The sequence below is a fragment of the Haliotis rufescens genome, unplaced genomic scaffold, assembly GCF_023055435.1.
Source record: "Haliotis rufescens isolate VD_foot unplaced genomic scaffold, xgHalRufe1.0.p SCAF_4, whole genome shotgun sequence".
Classification (NCBI taxonomy): Eukaryota; Metazoa; Mollusca; class Gastropoda; order Lepetellida; family Haliotidae; genus Haliotis; species Haliotis rufescens.
Window position 1 is genome coordinate 6,700,058 of NW_025964112.1, and position 25,007 is coordinate 6,725,064.

The 25,007-nt window shown below is 39.5% G+C and overlaps 1 protein-coding gene across 1 annotated transcript in view; it reads left to right on the forward strand.

Moving 5' to 3' along the window:
* The first annotated feature begins 335 nt into the window (after positions 1-335).
* The window catches only part of LOC124143045 (26S proteasome non-ATPase regulatory subunit 3-like), a 37,826-nt gene continuing 13,154 nt past the window's right edge, over positions 336-25,007 (forward strand). Inside the window, exons 1-9 of the mRNA XM_046511842.2 lie at positions 336-593; positions 1,531-1,721; positions 3,566-3,706; positions 6,687-6,823; positions 8,540-8,730; positions 9,094-9,197; positions 10,840-10,954; positions 11,542-11,765; positions 12,602-12,757. Of these exons, the coding sequence (XP_046367798.1) occupies positions 476-593; positions 1,531-1,721; positions 3,566-3,706; positions 6,687-6,823; positions 8,540-8,730; positions 9,094-9,197; positions 10,840-10,954; positions 11,542-11,765; positions 12,602-12,757 (1,377 nt within the window). The 5' untranslated portion in view covers positions 336-475. The remainder of the gene's footprint in view (positions 594-1,530; positions 1,722-3,565; positions 3,707-6,686; positions 6,824-8,539; positions 8,731-9,093; positions 9,198-10,839; positions 10,955-11,541; positions 11,766-12,601; positions 12,758-25,007) is intronic.

A 25,007-nucleotide genomic window follows, 5' to 3' on the forward strand; every position in this document is an offset into this window, starting at 1 on the left:
AATTTAATTTAGTTTTGCAAATTAAGATAGGCTGGATGTGGTGTCTCGTTACATATTTGCCCTCTAGACATTTGTTTTTTTCTGTAACTATCATATTTTATCAGATCGACGTGGCTTCGAACCGTGAACACGGTGCGAGAAAACACAAACCTGCAATGGCAGTGACTACATGCTCAATTTTGATTGGTTAAAAATATTTCTCGAGGTAATCTCGGAAAATGTATGTATTATCTATATATATGATATTTTCTAAAATATATTGTATTTGATAATGCGCAAATAATTGATATTTGCTTTAAATATCGATGACATTACTGCGAATCTATTGTCCGCCATATTAGAAAAATCTGCACATCATGCCATGGCGTTGATCATGCTGCTCTCACTGTGAATTACAGATTTTGATCGTCGTTACAGGCACATACTGAACTACTTCAGCCTGAACTGAGGAAATATTTATTTGTAGCTGTTCAACATGGTTAAAGCTCAAAGTGTAGATGTTGAAATGAAGGACGTTTCGAGTCCTGCCACGCCTGACGACAAGAAAGAAGAAACTGAAGTGAAGAAAGACCCCGAACTGCTCACTTTGGAAGGTATTTTAGCCAAACAAAGTCACAAGCAAAAGGATATCTATCATAGATGAAATGTGAAACGTGTCTAAGTTGAATTAAAATCAAGTTGTGTGTAGCGGATGTGTAAAACTACCAAAAGACCAAACTGATGACTCCAGTTCGCTTTGTTGATTTTCACTGTCTATCACCACCTTGATCATTAGATCTACACTGTCCACAGCATTCCGCAGTAATATGTCTAGTCCCTGATGTACTTCCGTGGGATAACTTTGTAGGAATTATGTCGGATGCAGATCATGTTGATGATTGATGTCATTGATTATATTTTGACAGAACTTGGTTTATTATATTTAGTATTATTTAGTTAAACAAGGATATTATTAAAATCTATCTTTGAATTTTTATATTGATATGTAGAAAGTTTTTCTTCAATAATATGGAGGGCCTTCATTGAAATTTGAAGAGGGTTTGGTTAAAACAGGCATGGGTTTCACAGACTCCCAATAGAAATCAACAACAAATATGATAATATTATTTCTTCCCTTTTTTTAAGGTTCATTTGTCATGTACATTGAAACATGTTTCAGAAATTAAGTTATGTTAGATAAGGTTTAGATTTAGGGGTATAACAATACAAGAGGCCTCACTACAGTATACAGATAATGTTACAATGTGATTCTGGGTATTTTGGTTTTGTTTGGGCCTCCAGTAACCTATATGAGGCAACTTAATCATGTTGAGGTATTGGTTGGTCAGGCTCTTTGACATGTCATCGTTCCCTGACATTGTGGATCATTGCTCACAATATCAATCAATGGATTGTGTGGTCCAGTCTCACTTATTTACAGGCTGTCGTTATGTTGCAGGAATATTGCTACAGAAAAACATAGGAATAATTAATATTGACTTTGTTATTGCTGCAAACATCCATGTCATTTATTTTTTCCACTTGTTTCAGATGTCCGTGAGCATGTACGTCACATTGAAAAAGCTGTGGCTACCAAAGAGCCTCGGTTCATGTCACGTGTTGTAAGAGGGCTTGTTTCAGTGAGGAGAAAGCTAAATTTCAAGATTCTCAACAAACTCATCCATGGCTATTTCACCTCAGCTCAAAGCAACAAAGAAGATCTCACCAAGTTTGTGGCTGAGGTAGAAATGTCATTAATGTTTACATGTCAATACTTGATTGAATTGCATTGTTCACAATGCACTGTAGTGTCACTGAATCGTTCACGTACAGACAAGCACCGAAACTTTTAGTCGATTTCTATTTTGTTTTCTGCCCCAAAGTTATTGTCACACATACTTTAAATATGGCAGTAAAATTCTGTATATATAACCTACAATTGTCCATACAATAATTTAAAAATGACTACCGACAGTGAGAAAGAAACACTTTTCTGTAAATATTAGCTTGCGCAGATATGAGGCCATTATATCATCTGTTTCAATCAGAAGTGGTCATTGTGATTGATTTATCTGATTGACCAATAAGAATTGAGTACCGTATATGACCTCGGATAAGCCGACCCCGTAGATAAGCCGAGGTGTTAATTTGACCATTGAAATACGAAAGAAAATGATATGACCCGCAGATAAGCCGAATCAGGAATTGAAAGACAAAAAACACTGCGAAGTCGGACTGCAAGACATGTGCCGGTACTCGCAAATATTCAAAAATATAAGATGAAAAACGTTGTAATTATATTGAAAAAGTCATTATTATTTCTAAAAAAGATTTAACAAACCAGTCATCCACTTTCATAATGTGGGAAGCTGTTTCTCGTGGGTTTTTTTAATCTCATAATGATCGTTATATGTTGCCATCAACAACCAAGCGCCATTTTGTGAATCGGTGTATATAGAATTATGAACCCGTGAGAAAATATATCAGCTGGAGCGAAGACTCGCAGTTGGAATTCAGCATCGTAAGCATGGCGTTTTTGTTTAAAACTCATGATGAAAATGTCAGTCTGTAAAAATATACCAACTTTTATAACCCCCTTTACACCACTATTGTATGTTAATCCGAACGGAATAACTCGCCGATACAGTTGTTTATTTGCCTCTTTCAATAAAGGTAGACACTTGTTCACTATCAATTTATGAACTTTGCAAAACGTACGTAATAGCTATTGGCGATTTTATCTGGGGATTATATATTATAGCTGTGAATTACATATATTGTTACATGTAAAGATTGTGGAGTTTACGAAGAACGATAAACTTTGAACATTCAATTGAAAACTTATTATCGGAAGGAGTAACATGCCTAAAAAATTTTTAATAATGACAACATTGGTGTATAATAATAACTTTATTGATAATTTATAAGAATAATGGCTCTAGTCGTGGCAACTTCCAAACTTTCGGGAAGTTGTAATCTATCGGACCATCATTCAGCCGATGTTTCTGACAGATCACGATCTGAAAAATACTATCATGAAAGTGTATCCCGTGGATAAGCCGACCCCTTTCTACAGAATCTTTTTTCTGGTCCTCAAAATTCGGCTTATACGCGGTCATATACGGTAATATCCAAATTCATGGTAGAATTATGAGCAATCATTTGAATTTCATGAATTGATGATATTTTTTATGAGCATGATCATCATCATCATCATGAGTTGTCCCTCCCACCACGTCCACATTATTAGCAATAATACTTCAGTTATACAAATATCAGTGGCAATATTTCTTTCATCCTGGTTCAGCCATCAGTTGTAAGTTAACACGATTAGTCATGTTGATGTAGATTATATTTCTTATGATACATGTACACAATACACACTGCTACATGTATCACCAATCCTGCTATTATCGCTACTTGACTATAATTTGACAGCCAATTTTTCAAGGTACTGCTATTTACATATCTTGTGGGTTATTTTGTTGGATTCTTGTAATAGTTGCTTTTAGTGACAAACAATGACTTAGCATGTTTTTTGCAATTGTTAAATCTTGTGAATTCAACCTTGTATGTTTTGTTTCAGCCCAAGGAGGTTAATGGCATAGGGGCACCATTCCGCCCTCGTTCGGGGAAACTGGCTAACCAACCTCTCATGCCTGAGATCGATGCCTATATTCATCTATTGGTAGTCATACACCTTATTGACACCAAGAAGTATACTGAGGTAAGTTGATTTTACTCATTCAATGCATCTTCAATACTACATGGATTTGTATACCCTACATTGCTCCATCACATACATCCACTGTGCGTTGCTATTTCTATACTCACATGCAAAAGAAACGCAAGTCGAGTATGCAGCATACATGTTATTTATTTTCAACAGTAAAGACAAGAAATACTTATAGGGCAAGATTGACAAAAATTTGACTGAAGACAGTTTAATGGATTAAAAGGCAGATGACATAATTGTTTTTTTCAAATGTTAAGGGCTTACACAGTTTAGGGTCAATACCCAAAATGTCAGTCAATACCTGGTGTGACCACCATTAGCATTGATCACTGCCACACATCTCCTGTACATTGAGTGGATCAGACGATTTGTGAAGGCCCTAGGGATCATCCTGCACACATCCAGAGCTGCTGTGCGTAGTTCATCGGCTGTTGTAGGGACATTGTGCAGACGCCTTTGAACCTCATCCCACAAGTGTTCGATGGGGTTCAGATCAGGGCTGAGGGCTGGCCACGGTAGAACACGGATGTTGTGTTGTTGCAGGTAGGCCATGGTAGCTCTGGCAACATGGGGACAAGCGTTGTCCTGCTGGAAAATGTGTTGTTGATGTTGTGCAAAAAATGGAACAACGTGGGGTCTGATCACTTTATCGATATACCTCTGAGCAGCGACGCCGTTTCCCCGACCTTGACCAACATTCAAGTCTAAGTCTCGCATTAAGTCCAATCCCTGCCCATATCATGACGCTAGGTCCACCCCATGGATCCCTTTCCACAACGTTTTTGTCAGCAAAACGATCACCTCGACGCCGCCAAATTCTGACTCTTCCGTCTGCATGGGAGACACAAAAGCGACTTTCAACAGAGAAGATCCACTCAGGATGACGCCAATTGGGATGACCCTGTGCCCACTGAAGTCGTGCTTGTCGATGCCGTGGTTGGAGAACAGGACGACGTGCTGGTCGGCGACATCTGAGGTTGTTGGAACGGAGACGTCGGATCACAGTGTCCCGGCTAATGTGTTGATTATGTGTTCCTATGGTCTGTCGAGGACTTTCACTTGCAGTTAGGAACGGATGTCGCTGGTGTTGACGGGTAATCTGCCGATCTTGTCGAGGTGTGGTGACCCTAGGACGACCCCTCCGAGGAAGGTCTTCTGTGGTCTGTGTAGCATTGTATCGATGCAGGAGACGGTAAATTGTGGTTATGTTAACATTGAAATGACAGGCAACATCTTGGACAGACTCTCCAGCTTCCAAACGTCCGATAGCCTGGTTTCTCTGTATTTGAGTTAGGCGTGGCATTGTTGACCAAGGAGTGGTATGTCCAAGAATCGGCCACAGTTTCATACCCACTACAGTTCGTGCATTTTCGATTTAGCGAGAAATGCCTGCATGATACCCACATATTCATTGAAATGGTGCGTTTTGGCGATTCGTTTTTTATGTTGCGTTAAACCCATCCACTGAGAGTAAATATCATGTACCAGTCAATAAATATTTGTGAGAAAACCACGAGGCAGCTGCCTCAGAAGAACACTGCCAGCATTTGCTAGAAACTTCCGATGACAATTAGGAATATTTTATTGAAAATGTGAAGTGACCTACGGAGGATTGAAACAGACCTACACTGACGAGTGGTCAGTTACAAGTACATGCCTGTCATAAGCAATGCACTGACCTCTTCGACAGGTTATGCAACACTTTGCATCTAGGTTTTCCAAAGATATCTTAAGAGCACTTTCAAGCCTTGACCGTGTTAAATCCTGACCGCTACCCAGATGCACACGATGAACTGTCAGTGTATGCAAGGAATTCCCATGGCACACTGATAACACAGTTCAGCCCTGTGATTGGTGGACAAGATAATGTCCTTTGTAAATTTCACTGCAGAGCACTTGAAATGTTACTGTTCATTAACGTGAGAGGGGTACATAATGTTCGAGGACCCTCCTAAAGTCAAAGTAGTTTATTTCTGTCATGGAAGTTGTAACCCCAGGGTAGTGCACTTCCTTGAAAATAAGAACCTGACATAGTGTTCAATGGCCTGTGAGAGCACTAGATGCATTTGATTTCTTAGCCTGTGTCGTCTGATATCTCTACCATTTGATTCAAGAAGAATTATACCTTCAGACACTTGAGAAACATGTAGAAGTTTTGATTGGTTCCCATGTAATAATATGCAACTTTAGTTACTAGTCCAAAGCCCCAGTCTAGTAAATTATGTTCGCTCTAGTAAGCTCAGCTAATAAATAGAACATTATATGAGTGTTCATGTCAAACTATGTTACGACAAGAGTGTCTAAATTCTGGTATTTAGGCACATGTCATTGTATGACATGAACCCTCATCTAATGTTCTATTTATACCGAAGAATATGTCTGCATACAGAGACGAAGTTTAGTGCTTGCCCATATAAAAATTCAAGTCACAACAGCAGCGGAACCACAATTTGTCGAATGACCTCAACAATCTTCAGCTATGACATCGTTTCCATTGTGATGTCATTCCAACCTCTTGTCACAATTAGATTCAAATGGCGTCAACAATGCTGTCTGGATGAAAGAAACAACACACTGTTGTCTCATGACATGATATGACCCTGGGGCACATGCCTCATATGATTTTTATGAACCCCGATATGTTTGCCCACGTAGGTAATAATATTCCATATGATATCACTGAAATCTGATGAAATTGATGTTAATAGCCATGTTCAGGCTAGAAGACTCAAAAGTGTTTTTCAAAACTGACTGATATAACCATGGGGGCATATGCAGACGTGTCCATTAGGCGTTCCAGAAACTTATGATCATGGGTTCATAGTCCAGGTCTAGGTTTGTCAGCATCAAGCGGGCATGATATAACTGAAATACTGTTCAAAGCAATGTTGAACCATACTCAGTCTTTATATATATCATCTATAACACATATAACCATCTTAATCTAATCTCTCATGTGATTCTTTTTTAGGCTGTAAAGTGTGCAGAACTGTTGATGCAGAAAATCTTACCACAGAACAGAAGATCACTTGACATGCTAGCTGCCAAGTGCTACTTCTACTACTCCAGAACCTTTGAGCTTACAAACCAGCTGGAGAAAATCAGAGGGTAAGTGCTAGGTGAACTGCCGTGTCAGTGAGAGGGAGAGTACTGAAACTAGATACAGTGAAACCCTCACTCAATATCTTGCAGTTGTCCTGATTATACAAATGTCAAGTTTATGGAATCAAGATTCGTTGGCTAATTGTTACTTACACAATCTGAATGTCATATTGACCATCTGGACAAACCATCTGGAGAGGCCCTTGTTGATCTGCTAGGAATGTCACTTTTAGGTTGCAGAACATGCTCATATGACTGACAACAATCCTTTTATCATTCTACTATTTGCAAGTTTTGGACTTGATGACATGATCAAATAGTGTGGTAAATACGTAGGAAAAAGGACAAAGTTTCATACATCAAGAGAAAATCTGACTTGGGGCAGTTCCTTGAACCAAGATAAAACTTTTGATGACTTTACCAATATTTCCCAAGAAAATCAGCTTGGGTCAAAGACTTCTACATGTTCAATTAGTATGACAGTGTCTTCTGATAGCATACTTGACTTTATCTCGAAATGAAATTTTGTATAAGTGTTTTTGTATCTTTTTCGTTGAGACCGCCTCCAAGGTCTAGTATCAGAGCGGAATGTTCAGGGTTTGATCCCCGGCCGCGTCATACCCAAAGATGTTAAAAAATGGTACTTGTTGTTACCCTGTCTGGTGCTCGCTGTGTGAGTGCAATAATCTTGGATGCAATGTTAAACCCAATTTCACCTTACCTCTTTTTTGTTGAAACTGTTATTCTCCTCTCCATACTATGCAATGCTACATACCCAGACATATATACATACGACATAACACCAATATTTACAATGGCCCGGCCGCAGTGTCGACACACGGCAGTTTATTTACATACATGTTAAATACTCCAACTTCTCTTATCAACATATATACGCTTCCATAATACATCATTATATATGGAACTGTTGTCTGACACGTAAACCAGAGATCAAAAACAACATTAAAGAGAAAATTGCTCTTGACCATGTTCTCCCAATGAAGTCAACCGTCCCTTTTCTGGGGAGTTTACAGAATATCTATTTGATGTACATAAACCTTATGAGGTATACAGTATTACGACTTAAAATGAGTATGTTAGCATGGTATACTGACTTCAGCTAAATACATAATACAAACTGAATATACATTCATTACACTCGTATTATTAAGGCTCGTCAGCCTACTCCATCACAGATTATACATTTAGACCACAGTTCTTGCACATATTATAATGACTCGTCATATATATTTACATCATTTCTTCCATGAGCGTATTATTCGCCAGTCTAACTTCCAAAACTGGATGTATTACATATACAACTAACTTTTTCACGTATTATGACGACTCGTCAGCCAACTCAGACACAAACTGGTATATATATAAACCAACCCGACAGGGGCATAACTGCTCAATGAAAATTCCCACACTCCACATCTTCCCCGATCGCACAATCCTTCTCGTCAGAATTGAAATTCTGCAAACAGAAACATACATAAATATTTTGTTAAATCATACATATTAATAATGGATTACAAAACTTATGTTCAGTGTTACTGCCGTGCTGACTAGCGAGAGACGAGCTGCTTTCCATGCTCCTTATTTATACCCGTAACATACCCAAGCTAATTACCTCCCTGAGCAGTTTCTCTCTTATTCCTAATGTACTCAACCGAGAGAAACATGTCTGCAAATAGTTCAAGACTACGTTTGTGTTTACAGCTTCCTCCATGCCCGTTTACGTACAGCAACCTTGAGGTCGGACTATGAAGGCCAAGCATCACTGATTAACTTGCTGCTTAGGAACTATCTTCATTTCAACCTCTATGAACAAGCTGACAAACTTGTGTCAAAGTCAACATTTCCAGAATCAGCTTCAAATAATGAATGGGCACGATATTTGTACTACTTAGGTAAGTGTAAGATTCATTCCTCATTCATTGGATATCTGTCTAGTACCAGGTGTCACCTTTGCTGCACCATATATCAGCGTTAGAAACTGGCACTAGTCCTGTAGTCCTAAACCAAACTGCCCAATAGTAAAGGTATCCTAAGGACTAGTAGAAATTGGCCCATTTTAAGGGTTTTGCTATAAGACTATGATAAGGACTAGTGGACAAAAGCTGTTAGTTTCTAACCCTGTATATATTCCTTCAGTTATCTCATGTATAGAGCATATGGTTTATTGTTCCACAGCAGACATGTGGTTGAAGTAAAAGGCATGTGAATGGTCACAGTTCCTTTCACCTTCTCTCAAACTGTTTTTCTGTTTGCAGGTAGGATAAAGGCAGCACAGCTTGAGTACTCTGAAGCCCACCGACACCTTTTACAGGCTATGAGGAAAGCTCCACAGCAAAGTGCTATTGGATTCAAACAGACAGTAAGCTCTGTTTCCAGCTGGTTTCTTGATCATTGTTGATCCCCACCCAACACACCCAAAACACCATACGCACCCCACACACCCAATGCATCCCACACACCCAACGCACCCAACACAACCAACACACCCCACACACCCAACGCACCCCACACATCCCACACATCCCACACATCCCACACACCCAACACACCCAACGCACCCCACACATCCCACACACCCAACACACCCCACACACCCAACACCCAACACATCCCACACACCCCACACACCCCACGCACCCAACGCACCCCACACATCCCACACATCCCACACACCCCACACACCCCACACACCCAAAACACCCAACACATCCCACATCCCACACCCCACACCCCACACCACACACCACACACCACACCCCCCACACACCCCACATACCCCACACACCCCACATACCCCACACACCCAACATTACCTTTGGCTGCACTTTACTGACCAAGACGACTTTGGTTCCCACAATTCATGGGAGAACAGTTTTAGATCCACTTCAGGAAAGAAAACTCATTCAGTCCTCAAGAGGCAGCTCCTGCACCAACTTCGTTGGTTCTTTACATGTTGTACATCTACAATATGCACTAATGGCCTGAGGTTTCTCTTTGATGACTGATCAGGCAATAATAAAGGCACATCGTAATTCTATTGTAGAGTATTTTGCAAAGTGGGATTCGTTTACAGTACTGTAGATAGAAGGGAATGGGAAGGGAGATCTCCCCTAGGGATCAGCAACGATGCTTTAGACCTCGTGCATGGGATCATGGCATTGATCTACTTAATGGGATTACAATTCCTGATACAAGCCCCGTGAAGATTCCGGGGTAGAATAGGTCTTCAGCAACCCATGCTTGCCGTAAAAGGTGACTATGCTTGCCGTAAAAGGTGACTATGCTTGTCGTAAAAGGTGACTAACGGGATCGGGTGCTCAGGCTCACTGACTTGGTTGATGCATGTCATCGATCCCAATTGCGTGGATCGATGCTCATGATATTAATCACTGGATTGTCTGGTCCAGACTCGATTATTTACAGACCGCCGTCATATAGCTGGAATATTGCTGAGTGCGGCGTTAAACAACAAACCATCCAACCAATCATCAATACAGTATGTCACACAGAAAACTTTTGCTTTAGTCACAGCTTCACATTGGCGAGATTCATGCCTTAGACCCATTGAAACTGTAGTTCGACCGACAACCTCATGAATGGGTGGAAAACACCCATACTTAACCAAATACAATACCAAGGCCCAGCCAACCTTCACCATCTGAAGTTCATGCTTTCAGATGAGAGGAAAGTGAGGCTCAAGGAGAGGTAACTCTAATTGGTGACCTGTAGATAGCACCCTCTAGTGGAAAGGCATGTTTTGGGGTCCTGTGTTTTAGGATCGAAGAAAGGGAAAGAGCACTGTATGGTATCAGGATAATAATATACTAATTTGTTGAAGTTTGTTGTGATCGGTGTTACACACACCTAAAATAATACATTTGAAATCAAATATCCAGCTCTTATCATGGTCATTAACATCAGCTACCACATATGCAAGACTGAGAATATGAGGGGTTACGCGATGTGATTTGTTTTCAGATTTTCTTAATTGTATTTTTCAGGTGCAGAAGCTAGCAATCACAGTAGAACTTCTTTTGGGTGATATTCCAGACAGGTACACATTTCGGCAGCCTTCCATGAGGAAAACACTGGCTCCATACTTCCAGCTAACTCAAGGTATGAACAGCTTGACTATTAAGAATGTCAGTTTAATTAAGAGTAAGATTGTCCTTGACATCTTCAGGAAATCCTACTGGTGCTTTAGCCAGAGTCACAATGCACATTGATTCAGGTATCTATCAAGTTGGGTTCGGTAATAACTGACAGACATCATTATAAGTTCACTGTAAATTCTACCAGTCCAATAGCTCTGCAGTATTTATAACAAATGTCAACAAACAAACAAACAAACAAACAAACAAACAAACCAAATAGTCACCTATCGTTATGCTCAGTTGTTTGTAAGTTTGAAATTGAATTATCTCCCTTATACCATGTTCACTGTAGGGATTGTAATCTCAATGAATGTATCAATGACATGTTTCAAGAAATATTTATGCATGTTAATATTGCTTATATTTTTCTCACCCAGTAAATCATAAGATATATATCATTGTAAACCTATATATGATAAAGGTCATTCAGGCTAAAATTCTTAATCGTCTTTTTATCATGTGTATATGTATGTTAATTTCCAATCAGTGTTTCTATAATATAGACAAATATGTTGCTGAGTATAACTGATTTTTCTTCTTTTTTTTCAGCTGTGAGGAATGGAAACCTTCCTAAATTCAATGAAATGTTAGCCAAGTTTGGGTCCAAGTTCCAAGCTGAAGACACATACACACTTATCATCCGACTCCGTCACAACGTCATCAAAACGGGCGTGCGGATGATCAGTTTATCCTATTCCAGAATATCATTAGTAGACATTGCACAGAAACTATCATTAGACAGTCCAGAGGATGCAGAATATATCGTAGCCAAGGTAGTTATTTTTTACCTTGTTGTTGAATGTCGCTAGTGTCCATATATGAATGAAAACATTTCATAAAACGTCAGTCATGTCTAAATGTTTTTTCCTCCACTGACTCCCTTTCACAGAGTTGCAGTGTCATTGGCTTCAATTTTCAAGGGGAAAAGTTTACAAAGTATCTTGAATTTAATTTTAATTCACATCTGGAATTATAAGAGTTCAAAGTGAATAATCTCTATGGCAACATTAGAAAAGTGTATCGGTAGGTGTATAATACACCTACAATTAGAAGCGAAAATGAGAGGTCTATCTGTTCCTGTGATATAGATTTTTATTCAATTAAACATTGAGATCATAAGATAATAATTCGTTCTCTTTAACTTCCGCATGAAGAAATGCTCTTAATGTTTATGTGTTAGTATGTTTCTCTCCACTGTGAAAAGTTGCGTCTCCTGGTCATGCCAGGAACCTATGATTGTGGGTTTGAATCCCAGTTAGCCCTGACTGTTTCTAGGTCTGTCAGCACCATACCCATACAAGTGGGGAAGACCTGCTTCACTTCGGGCTTTCCTCCCACATTTAGCTGACACGCTGTGCTATAACTGAATACTGTTCAAAGTGGCATTAAACCCAACTGACTCATTATGCACTATATTATGTTTGTTTGTTGTATAATTCCTCACTCAGCATATTCCCGCTAAAAAACGGCGGTCTGTAAATACTAAAGTCTGGACCTGACAATCCAATGATTAACATGAGCATCAATCTACACAATTGGGATACGATGACATACATCAGCCAAGTCAGCAAGCACTACATTATGATATATAATACTTGACTCCTTCCAGGCAATCCGAGATGGTGTGATCGAGGCCACGATAGATCATGAGAAGGGCTATGTTCAGTCTAAAGAAACAAGTAATGTGTACATGACGAAAGAACCCATGGCTGCTTTCCATCAACGAATCAGCTTCTGCCTAGATATACACAATAATTCTGTAAAGGTAAGCATTGTGATGGATATTTTATTCCTGTACAAATGTTTCTTATTATAAAATGTTTTTTATCATGTAAATTATTGGCTAATTATTTTCCCAAAAATCTTGGGTTCAAGTATGAAATTTCCAAGTTCATTTTCAAAATAGCCTCTTGGTTTCAGAATGTCTCTTAATGTAAAAGGTACGTTTTATCACAACATTCCATTAAGTTATGAACTATTAACTGTTGAGGTCAGGTGAGTTTTCAGTTTAGCTGAAATAAGCATAACTTATCTCAGAATTACACCTTGATATAACTGAAATACTGTCCAAAGCAGCATAAACCAACACGAGAATTATGAGCATGAATTGTCAACTACTCTGCGGGTTATCTCCCTTTGACCAGTGATCATGCGTGCCTTCCAAAAAGGAAATGTTTTCAGATCCCAAATAGTAGGAATGGGAGAGAAAACATCTGGCAACTGATAGGGGTCAAGGCAGTATCTCCCAACTACTAATGAATGTAGATCTACTAGTACAAGGATCTTTTGATTTCGAAAGTTTTGTTTCAGCAAGATTTGCATTTCTTGGAACATTGATAAGAAACTTCAGAGGTAGAATAAGTAAAGGGTATACATGTGACAATATGGACCGTATATCGCTGTGTATAAGGCGACCCCACGTATAAGACGACCCCCCTGTACACGCCTTAAAAATCAACCCAAAATCCTATACTCCGTGTAAAAGGTGACCTGGAATGAAGCACATCACAAGTACGCACACAAACCTTATATATGCAATAAAAATATGTTTATCTTGCGTTGTTTTTTCAGGATGATTGGTCGCGTGTGTAACTCCAGCACATGTTGCCATTTTGTGTTTACACGGTACGACACCAAATTGGTGCCCGTAAAATAAAATTCATTTATAAAGTAATAACATATAAGAGACAATGGTGAGTAATTTAATCGCCAAATAACTATGTTGTAACTAACTAGGCTTATATTTGCTTCACATTCAGCGTGTTTATTCCACAATCACTTATTCACACTGTCTCCAACAGTTGTAAATACAACTGTAAAAACAGCGGGAATTGAATTCAGCTTCACCAGTTATCACATGTTAGGTCACATGTGCAATATGCAAACGCTTACTAGTACTTCTGGCTCTCTACTCACGGATGTTGATTGTTTTACCGTGTCAGCTGGTTTGACAATCTGCATCGAGGCGAGGGTCATTTCAACTTTATTTGCAGAAATTATTAAACTTTATTCAAGGAAAAGAGATACAAATCATGTTTATGTATGGAAATAGTTATTGGAACAGTTATTTGGGACGAAATGCGAAGTTTTATTGTCAAATGCTGGGCTGGCTATCGGACGCCGGTTGACATCGCCAGTGGAAAAAAATGTGAGATCTTCGACTCCGTGTATAAGACGACCCCCTTTCTTAACCCCCTCATTTTAGGTACGAAAAACTCACCTTATACACAGCAATATACGGTAGTAGATATTGTATAGTTAGGCTTCAAAAATATTATAAATGGTTCTCGGGCAATGCCTTTTCAAAATATAGTGAGCACAGGCGTTATTTTGTGGGGGTGTTCATACTACGGTAGTATGTAACCAGATTAACAGTTGCATACATTCAACCTGGGAAAGGGTCTCCCTACATTAATGTATTCCTTGAGTAAAATACTGGAATACAATATTTGACAACCATTGGACTTCCGGTGTGTGCATAATACTCACATACAATGCTTTGATTTATTTGGTTACATGAGCACGTAACACCGGATATAGCATGTCAACAAATCCATGCTGAAGTATGCAAGTTAGTCCTGTCTTAATCTCTGCTTATGGAACAGTGTACACAAATACCATTGAATTTTTATATCAACATGTCTTGTGCTGTTTTTTCGTAAATTTAATATTTTCATTGACCAAATTTGCAAACAGCAAAACAAGCACACAAACTTCTACTCCTGCCATGACAATAACACAAGATGCGCAGAAAAGCAGTGTGCATATAAAGGGATGTAACTGCACGCTATATTGGGTCACATTGTTATTAGTATTGTAGCATATGTATATAAATTGAATTATTTTATACAATTATTGTACATTTTACTGCCACTACAATACTTACTTGTGTATGTGTTGTAGCCTGACCCACACAATGTAATGTGTCTTATTGTGACGTCACAAAGTTAGATTGCACAATGACATCATACTATGTTAGAGTGCACTGTGACGTCAAAACAGCGGTATAACTGTACTCTTGAAAAACACAAAATGTACTCTATGTGCTCCCATATGCAAGCTGCCCTGATTGAACTTACAACCACGCGGCCTCTTGGCTACCTTGCTGTGTCGGATTTGGGACCCAGAATTAAAGAGAGACCTACTTTGTCAACCCTTTGTCTCGTCTCGTACCTCCATCTCCAGGACATTCAGTTCAAGGTCTAGATCGAATAATTGGGACACAGTAACTCTACTTCGCCACAGGGACTTCGCCCTCCGGCTCCTGTAACAGTTGGGTTGGAAGATCAGAATTAAAGAGAGACCTACTTTGTCAACCCTGGTCCTACTCAGACCTATTTAACGGACAGGTCTCCAAGACCCACTTCCGAGTTTCAGCCTTCGCCCAAGATAAGACTGCTCTCAAGGCCCTGGCTAGGGTATCACAGCCAGCCTCCTTGGTCGATTCTGGCAAAATTGGGAGATCCCCAGGACCATATGACACGCACGCACGCACGCACGCACGCACGCACACACATGGCTTACCAAGCCAATAGCCTCGTCTTGTCTCGTCTCGTCTCCTCCATCTCCGGGACATACAGTTCAAGGTCTAGATCGAATAATTGGGACACATTCACTCTACTTCGCCACAGGGACTTCACCCTCCGGCTCCTGTACCAGTTGGGTTGGAAGATCAACCTCAGGAAGTCAGAGTTGACACTCTCATTCCGCCTTCAGTTCATCCGTGGTCTCTTTCAGACACACCTCGACCTCCTCTCTGTACCCACGGACCGGTAGGAGTGCGTACAATCACACCTGATTCCAGCCCTCCACCAGCCACGCACTCTGTGTCAATGGCAAGTCCTCCTAGGCCTCCTAACCTCAGCGCAGGACTTGACATACATGGTAAGGCTTCAACTGCGCCCAGTTCAGATGTTCCTGGTTCCCTACATCAGGCGCCAGGACCCCATTGTGTCCATCGTTGTCCCAGACCACTCCAAACTGCATCTCCAGTGGTGGATGGTGGAATGAAATGTTGTAGGCGGCGTCTCCTTGACAGAGCTTACAGCCTCTCTGCGCCTATTCGTAGATGCCTCCCTGCAGGGATGGGGCCCTCACCTTGAGGTACAGGTCGCCCCAGGGCTGTGGTCCGCCGATCAGTGCCTATGACACATCAACAATCTCGAACTAGAGGCGCTTATCTTGGCCATCGCTCATTGGAAGCAGGCCCTCAGACACACCCGGCCCTCCATCTCAATGGACAACATAACCATCATCTAGTGTCTACGGAACCAAGGAAGGACTCACTCACCCTCAGTCCTTCAACAGATGTTCCGTTTCTTTCACCTGGTGGATCATCTGGGGACCAGTTCCAGGTTCAACACATTCCAGGCTATCACAACATCCTTGTGGATGCGCTATCTCCAGTACCGGATCCCTGGCTTGGGCAGTTGAAGCCTACAGCGTTCCCAAGGCAGGACTGAGAGCATATGTTTTTCTGCCACCTGTACTCCTTCCCAGGGCCGTCCAGAAGATCAGGTCAACGCAGAGCCTCGATCTGACTTTTGTCGCGCCAAATTAAATGTTCCCCAAATGTTTGTGCAAATTATAGATTGACACAAAGATTACTTTTTTTTCTTTTTTTTTGGATGAACACTTCTTCCTGAGTCAAGGGTGTTAACTGACTATGAAAGTCCAATTCATACCCTTGCCAAACCTGGTTGGAATTTTGTGGCTCGATCGTAGCTCCACCAGTGGCTTATGTCAGTTATTTGTCCCTCCTATTGACCAATCAGATTCCACATCTCATATGACTTGCGGGGCGGTCGGGTAGCCTAGTGGTTAAAGCGTTCGCTCGTCATGCCGAAGACCCGGGTTCGATTCCCGACATGGGTACAATGTGTGAAGCCCATTTCTGGTGTCCCCCGCCGTGATATTGCTGGAATATTGCTAAAAGCGGCGTAAAACCATACTCACACACTCACTCACTCATATGACTTACATATGCTTCAAACAAAAAGGTTGCAGCCTGTCAAGATGTTTTGATCGAAAATCAAGATCTGTATTGTAATAAAACGGGTCTTACCTCGCGAATGGCATCAAATCACCTGAGCACCTTGATTAATCACAAATTAATCATGCAAATCATGCAGTCAACCAAAATCAGCTAGTTGAAATCCATGTTGTTTACGAACCGGATGCGTAGTTTGCTTTGTTTTAACATGTTCAGTGTTTGTTGTTAATGTGACTGAAAGCATTAGTTGCAGCTAGTGTAGACAAAATTGTCTTCAGATTCCTTGAGATAAATATGCTCACTGCATAAAACTGATCATTGTGTGGACAGTCCATGGGGCTTATGGGTAAATGAATAGGAAGTACATGCAATGTCAAATACACACAGGCAACCTAACCCTTGCATCACGGTTTTAAATAGTTTGTTATTATCACCACTGTTAATTTATCTAGAAGGGACATTTGATAACTTAATTTCGCCATGTTAAGTCGTGATTGTGGTGAAATTGTTTTAGCAAGATCTTGGACACTATGCTGGAACACTAAGCATGTACCACTAAGCATGTACCACAAAGCATGTACCACAAAGCATGTACAAAAATGCACTTTTCTTCCTCAATGTAACATTTTGAGTCTGATGGAGAACAGATCCTTTTACTGTTTTTTTTTTTTATAGCTGTTGACTGAGTTTTATACAGCCAGTTTCCATGTCATAATATCCCTGAAAACTAATGATGCTAACAGCTGTTGTGAGATAATCAGAAAGAAATTTAGTATGCAAGAGTCAACATTGTTTATTTTAAAATTTCAATTAGAATAAAAATATATTAATTTAAAAATTCAATTAGATAAAAGTACATCAAAGTTCTTATTGTTGGTGGTAGTTGTTATTGTTTGTGAAGACCATTTGTATGTGAATACTAGGTGAATATGAAGATGAGTCACTGAGAGATTGAATTATGGTTTCTCAAGTAGACAGTTATAGCATCCTACAAAATATGTTCTGCTACTCCCTTCACATGTACCTGATGCCAACCATTGTCATTCTGGTGGAACTATTACAGTATTTTGCACCAAATTCTAGCAATATGATAAAGTTAAATTTTGACTACATGCTCAGTAGTTTTTCGCCATTTTTACTAAACGAAGATTTCTACATCAAACTATTCCCTCCTTCACCTTATGAATGTTATATGTTGCCATGTGGTCTGTCTCACAGTCCCTGAACCAAATTATTTTCCCTTCCTCCCAGCTCTTTCTGTAATCATGGTAATGCAAAAGTCCCAAATGAAGTAAGTCTAGAATTTCTTCAGATTCAGGAATCACCCATCGCACTTTCAATTGAAATGGAGTTATTGGTTTCTGTCCAAATTATATATTTTCAGAGACTAAGCATCAGTCTACAGTAAGCACCAGTGTATAGGGTTCGAGCTTAACACTAGCCCACTAGCCTGGGGCTAGTACAAATTACCCAATTTCCCCATTGTTGTTATATTACAGGGGCATTTTATCTTTACCCAAGCTAGTAAAGCCTTTGAGATTAGTTCCAATACTGGTTTATTTGCCAGGTAGCATAACAAGGCTAGAAGATGTTGGAAAAGCACGGGATTACTACATCATTTAAATCCCTGCTTCAAAGAAGATGTGATTAATTTTGTCACGTTGGTGTTGCCTAGAAAAACATTCCTCCTTTGCTAGAGACAAATGGCATGAGGATGCTTTCACTCTTTTCTGAATTTTGGACAGGGCATTTGTTTATATTATTACCAAATTTAAAAAAAAAAAAGGTTTGGGGCATTTTGGCTGACAGTCAGTGTCCTTGAAAATATACTGGTCTGATACCCTATCCCTGGATTGTCTGGTCCAGACTCGATTATTTACAGACTGCCATCATATAGCTTTAATATTGCTCAGTGCATTGTTAAACATACAAACAAAACAAGGTTACGATGACATGCAATTAACCAAGTCACTGAGTCTGACCCCAATCCATTGAGTCACCTGCTACAACAAGCAAGAGGGACGTATGTTTCATATTTTATCGTTATGTTGTATATGTTCACAGAGAAAGTTCAATTTCAAAATGAGCGAAGTCATTTGGTAATAACAAGGTCATAGGACTGTGACTGTCAAATATTTTATTTGTTTCCAGATATTGATTTTAACAGATATCAATGGTGTTTGACCAAACTTATAAAGACATGAATGAAAGTCTTGTATCAGCGTTAGAAATTGGCACTAGTCCTGTAGTCCTTACTAAACTGCCCAATAGTAAAGGTATCCTATGGACCAGTAGAAATTGGCCCATGTTAAGGGTTTTGCTATATGGTATCATTATTAGGACTAGTGGACAAAAACTGTTAGTTTCTAACCCTGCTGGTATACAGCTAGAATTGGCCTGACTGATTTGGGGTGATAGATGTGACAGATATTGTTAGTTTGAGATCAAGTTCAATGTGTAGCCCAACTGTTCAACTACATTGATTCCTCGACATATTGCTACTCCATGTACTGCTAGCCCAGATGCAGCTTGGGGTAACCCTTGGATAAATACAAATCATGAAGAATTTCCATAAAAAGCGTGTTAGTGCAAATAAAGTGACAAATAAACTGATGAGGTTTTATTCCCAGTCGCAGTACATGTGTGTGTATTTGTAAAACAACTACATTCATGATACATTGTATCCAGCGGCATGTGAACGTAATCGTTCTGCCTTTTGTTCCAGTTGTGAAAAATATAATGTATAAAGATCTGGCATTATGCTCACATAAAATCAAATCACAGCAACAAGACACTTACGCTGCATTGTTCAATTTCATAGTTCTGTCAGCTTATTGTGATTGATAAGATAACATGTGCAATTTCTTTGAATTTCAAACCAGCCATGTGTAATGCAATAACAACAACAGAAACAATGGTATTTGATCAGTACTTTAGTAACAAGGAGAGACCTGAAAAAACCCCATTGAAACTTCATTGTTTAAATAGCCTAATTACGAAGGGTATAAAATATATGTTTTTAGTCTTTACCATTTCAATCATGACAACCACTGCAAGTAAATCTAAGCGACAGGTGTACACTATTAAATACAAGCTGGAGGTTGTAAGGCGGGTGAGAGAGGGTGCATTGCAAGCCAGCACTTGCCGATCAGCTTGAATTTGTGCAGGGACCATACGTAGATGGCGTAAAGAAGAAGAAGAAGAAATTCAAGACCTTGCATTTAAGACGCAGGAGATCAGGGGACTGCAGAAGAAACTAAAGGCTGGGAGAAGCTCAGTTTGCATTGTTCACGCAAACCAGACATGGAGGCATGCCACTATCTGGTGAGAGAAACTTTCCCAATATATCCATGGACCCAACGACACCTTCAAGGCCAACACAGGCTGGTTATTAAGGCTTCAGAAACAACATGGTATACAGTGACCGGGGAAAAGAGATTTGCTGTTGACGACCCTGCTCACGCTAACCCACCACCCTAAAGAGAGCTAATGGAATCAGGGGGTACGACGAAGAACAGATCTACAACTGTGATGAGACTGGCCTGTACAACAAGCTGTTGCCAGACAAGACCCTAGGAACCAAAGATGACAAGCAGACAGGGTTCAAGTCAGCCAACCAACAGGGTCACAGTTTTGCTTACATGCAACAAGCAAGGGACACACAAGCTGAAGCCTTTAGTGAACGGCAGCACCCAGAATCCTAGGTGCTTTCATCACATCAACAGAGCAACACTGCCTGTACACTTCAGTGCCTCTTCAAATGCATGGATAACAGCAAAGATTTTTTAAGATAATTTTTTACATAAGTTTGTGTCAGCTCTCTCCGACCATCTGCGATCACGAAACTTGGAGGAGAAACCTTTCCTGCTATTGGATAACTGCCCTGCCCAGTCACATGGACTCATAAAGGCATTCTTATTGCCAAAAGAACATAACTTCTCTGGTCCAAACACTTAGCCAAGGAATAATAAAGGCGTACAAGGCTCATTATCAGAGATTTCAGTCCGTTGGTAGAAAGAACACTGGACCCCCATCGCATTCCTGAAGATGGTGACTTTGAAGGATGCCAACACTTTCAATAACTGCTGGTTGAAGGGAATTCGGACAGCATTTGGCATTGATGAAGATTTTCATGGGATTTCAACAAGAAGATGTCACCGATGCTGTCCGAAAGTTCCATGAGTACACCAAGGAAAACAGCATTGATGTAGTATCCCCAGAGACTGCGTGACCTGCCAGTTGCAGAGCTTCTCACCAAGGAAGAATTGGTTGCTGCTGCAACTGTGCCTGACAAAGAACCCATCAAAGACAACAACAGTGACCATGACATTGTGCAGGATGCCATATAGGGGAAGGAGTGTCTATTGCACCCCATAGAACAGAGTGCAAGATACGAGAAACATCAAAACAACTTTTACAACTTGTACTGAAATGTTTGTTCAATTTTCTTCCTCCCTCCACCTCTTCCCCTCCTCCTCTCCCCTTTTCTTCTCCCTTTTTCAGTCCTAGATGAATTCTTCAGTAAAATGATCAACAGTCTGCAGTAAAATTACCAAAATTCTGCACTAAATTTTATTATTTAAACTCATTTTTCAAAAATGTGAATTCATGTCCAAAACATTATTCTCCAATCTGTCATTATAAACAGTTATCATTTGAAAAGACATACGATTATGCACACAAATATCCATAGCTTCACCAATATCTGTTACTGGATAGATTTAAATATGGTTTATGTAGTCGTAATACCACAAACATGTTAATATGTGAGAATTTTTTTATTTCAAATTTTGTTTCATAGCAGGATTCATATTTTGTAGGTTTGAATCATTTTTTAAATGTTTGGGTAGCATTTGGGCCAAATTTTATAGAAAAGCCTAAAAAGAATGAACATTTACTGTGTTGATTGATACAAAGAAAAGGAATTCCACGATTTTTCTGTAATTCTGCAGCGAGTTACATTTTCTTAAAATCTTTCCACAATTGCAGAAACGTAGAATTGCCCGGGACTGCTTTATGAGGGTAGATGAGCTGGACTAAAGCATGACAAGTACTACATGATTATGCAGATGCATATGTAAACCTAATTACCTTGTTTAGTTTTTTTATTTATCCACAATGGGAATATTGTTTTGTCCCTACAACACATGGTTTAATTATGTTTATTGCCACTCAGTTGGTTTGCGCAATATTTAAGCTCTTTTTTTTTAGTTTGGTGCACTGAACATGCTGAAACATGTTGACATTACTTCTTTGAACACTATTATGCAACAGAATGAGTAATTTTCCGCAAGATTTTATCTCAGTCATGGACGGCTCACCAAGACTCATTAGCAGTGTACTACCTGGTACGGTCGACATGAATTAGTCATTCTTGTTTTTTCACTTGGATGTTTGTGCGCAGTTGTATTATGAAACTCATGGTCAAAGGGATATATACTACTCAAAAGAAGTTAAGGATCACCCGATTCTTTCATAATGGTAAAGTAAATCTGTCATGACATGAGAGATTACCTATAGTAATATGAAAGAATCAGGTGATCCTTAACTTCTTTTGAGTAGTATATATTAAAACGCAAACCTCTACAGTGAAAAAGGTTAGAAATAGAGATACAATTTTCTTTCAAGTGTGCGATTGGGCATTCATAAAGGTGTAAAGAATAACAACTTACTTCAGGCCCTTGACAGAATCTAAGCCCAGTGTTACAGATTGAACACCTCCTGGCCAGTTCTTCCCCAAGGAAGTAATAGCCTAGGACCACACCTTCTTTCCCCACAATATTGAAAGGTTTCTATTTTTATGATTATGGAAAACGAATATGTTGATGTTTATTGCTGATTGACAAATTTAGCTTCTATACTGCCAGTGATATTCATGATGTTTCTGTAAGTTTTTTTGTGTATTCAATTTTCTGTACTATTCAGTAATGACTTAATTGAAATGAAAATATGATGTAAATGAAGTAGAGTAGGAGGTTACTAAATATATATAATTGTAGCATGATGGAGGAATAATGATGCTAATTTATCCCTCTGTTTAGGAAGTGAAATAATGAGATTCTCACCAAAGGAAATGCAAAAAAACAACACCAGTCACCTCCTTGTATCTGACAAGTGTATCGTCTTGTATCGATACAGAAAAAAACATTGTGTATCGTATCATCGCCTGAAAACTTACAATGCATGGGTGCACGATGTATCGTTTCACACCAACTAGTTGCAATGAATATCATGGTCCTTGTAATGAGTATGTAGACCATGATATTAACATCATCCTGATGCATTCAATGTTTGAAATGGATTCTAGAAACCACCGTATTCGTAATTTGTAATGTGGCACCACTTATGGTTACGGATGTCCTAATGGTAAAGTTACTAAGGTCCACAGTAGCCAAGCTTGTTATTTATGGCAGCTATTACAAGAATCAAAAGTAAGAATATGATCATTAATAGTTCTGGGATTGGTATTGAATCTGTTGGAACTTTTAGCTTTTATCTCTGACATGAATCAAGTGTTCTCACGGCTTGCATGTGTGTGTTGTTCATGTGTTATAATGACTGGTGTTTAAGTTCTGAAGAGGTGGTATAAGTAAAAATAGATATTTGCAATTTGGATGGACATTGTGCGTTTTCTGGTTGGAATACATATTACAATACTGTACACTTTAAAAGTTGAGCTAAATGTCACTTTTTGTTTTTTACATTTGAAATGTCGCAATAAAACGTCAACAACTCACTGGTTATTGGGAATTTTGTGGATGACATAAGTTATGTTGACCGATATCTCATTGAAGAAGATGTATGACAATATGACATGACCCGGGGACATTTATCTTTTATGATATGCATCTAACATTTGTTTTGTTGGGATTGTTTTATATATAATTGTTTTCAATGATAAAGACAGATTGACTGATTCATTTGTAAAGGAATAAAACTGACATGGTATGATTTCAGTTGAACATGGTATACTATTATGATGATCAGAAATAAAATGACCTGACATACGACAGTACCTACATCGAATACCTGACAACAACCTGAATCCAGTTGCAAACCAACTGGGGTATCTGATTACTTTGGATATGAACTGTCCAACTTGTTAGGATTTGAACCTGTCTGACGAGAAGTAGTTGACCTTTCCTGATCTGAATTTACCCTGACCATTCCTGGGAGAGTAGCCATACTGCCTGAAATTACGCTTGTTAGTAACTGAGTAATCATCTGCCAAGGTTACAGCCTGGTGTAACTGATCTACCTACTGTTCATCCATATAACTCCTTATGTCAGCAGACTGCCTCTGTGGTCTAGTGGTAGAGCGTCCGCCCGAGAGCGGAAGGTCCAGGGTTCGATCCTCAGCCTCGTCACACCAAAAGATGTTAAAAGATGGTACTGTTGCCCTGTCTTGTGCTCAGCAATAAGGGGCTAAAACAAGGACAGGTGGGCTTGGAGTCTGGGATTACTGTGTCTGAGTGGGGTATTCATGCTGTCACTATAAATCGGCATCAGTCCGAACTAGAGCGCACGCACGCACGCGCGCACACACACACACACACACAGCGCTATTTAAGTGCAATAATCTTGCACACGACATTCAACCAAATTTCACCTCGCCTCACCTCATCTCACCTCACCTTATGTCAGCACACTAATTGAAATCTTCTAACAGCTGATTAAGCTGCCTCGACTTGTCATAATTCTGACCAATATCCTTCAATAAACACCACCTATCAAACAAAGAGTTTTCTGTTCCATAGCAAACGCTACATAACTATCATCACTCCTGATCTTTGACTGCCTAAATGTTTCCTTCAAAATAGCCTTCTTCACCTCATTATGATTTGAACTAACATCTACTGGTAGTGCTGAAATGACTTCTTGTGCTTTGCCTTTAATACACTTTGCAATAACATTATGCAGTGCTCTATTGGCATTTCCAATTTTTTGCCACCTTTTCAAAATGCAAGAAAAGTTATCAACTTCATTTTCTTGAAAAGGAAGGACAAATTTCACATTTTTAGTC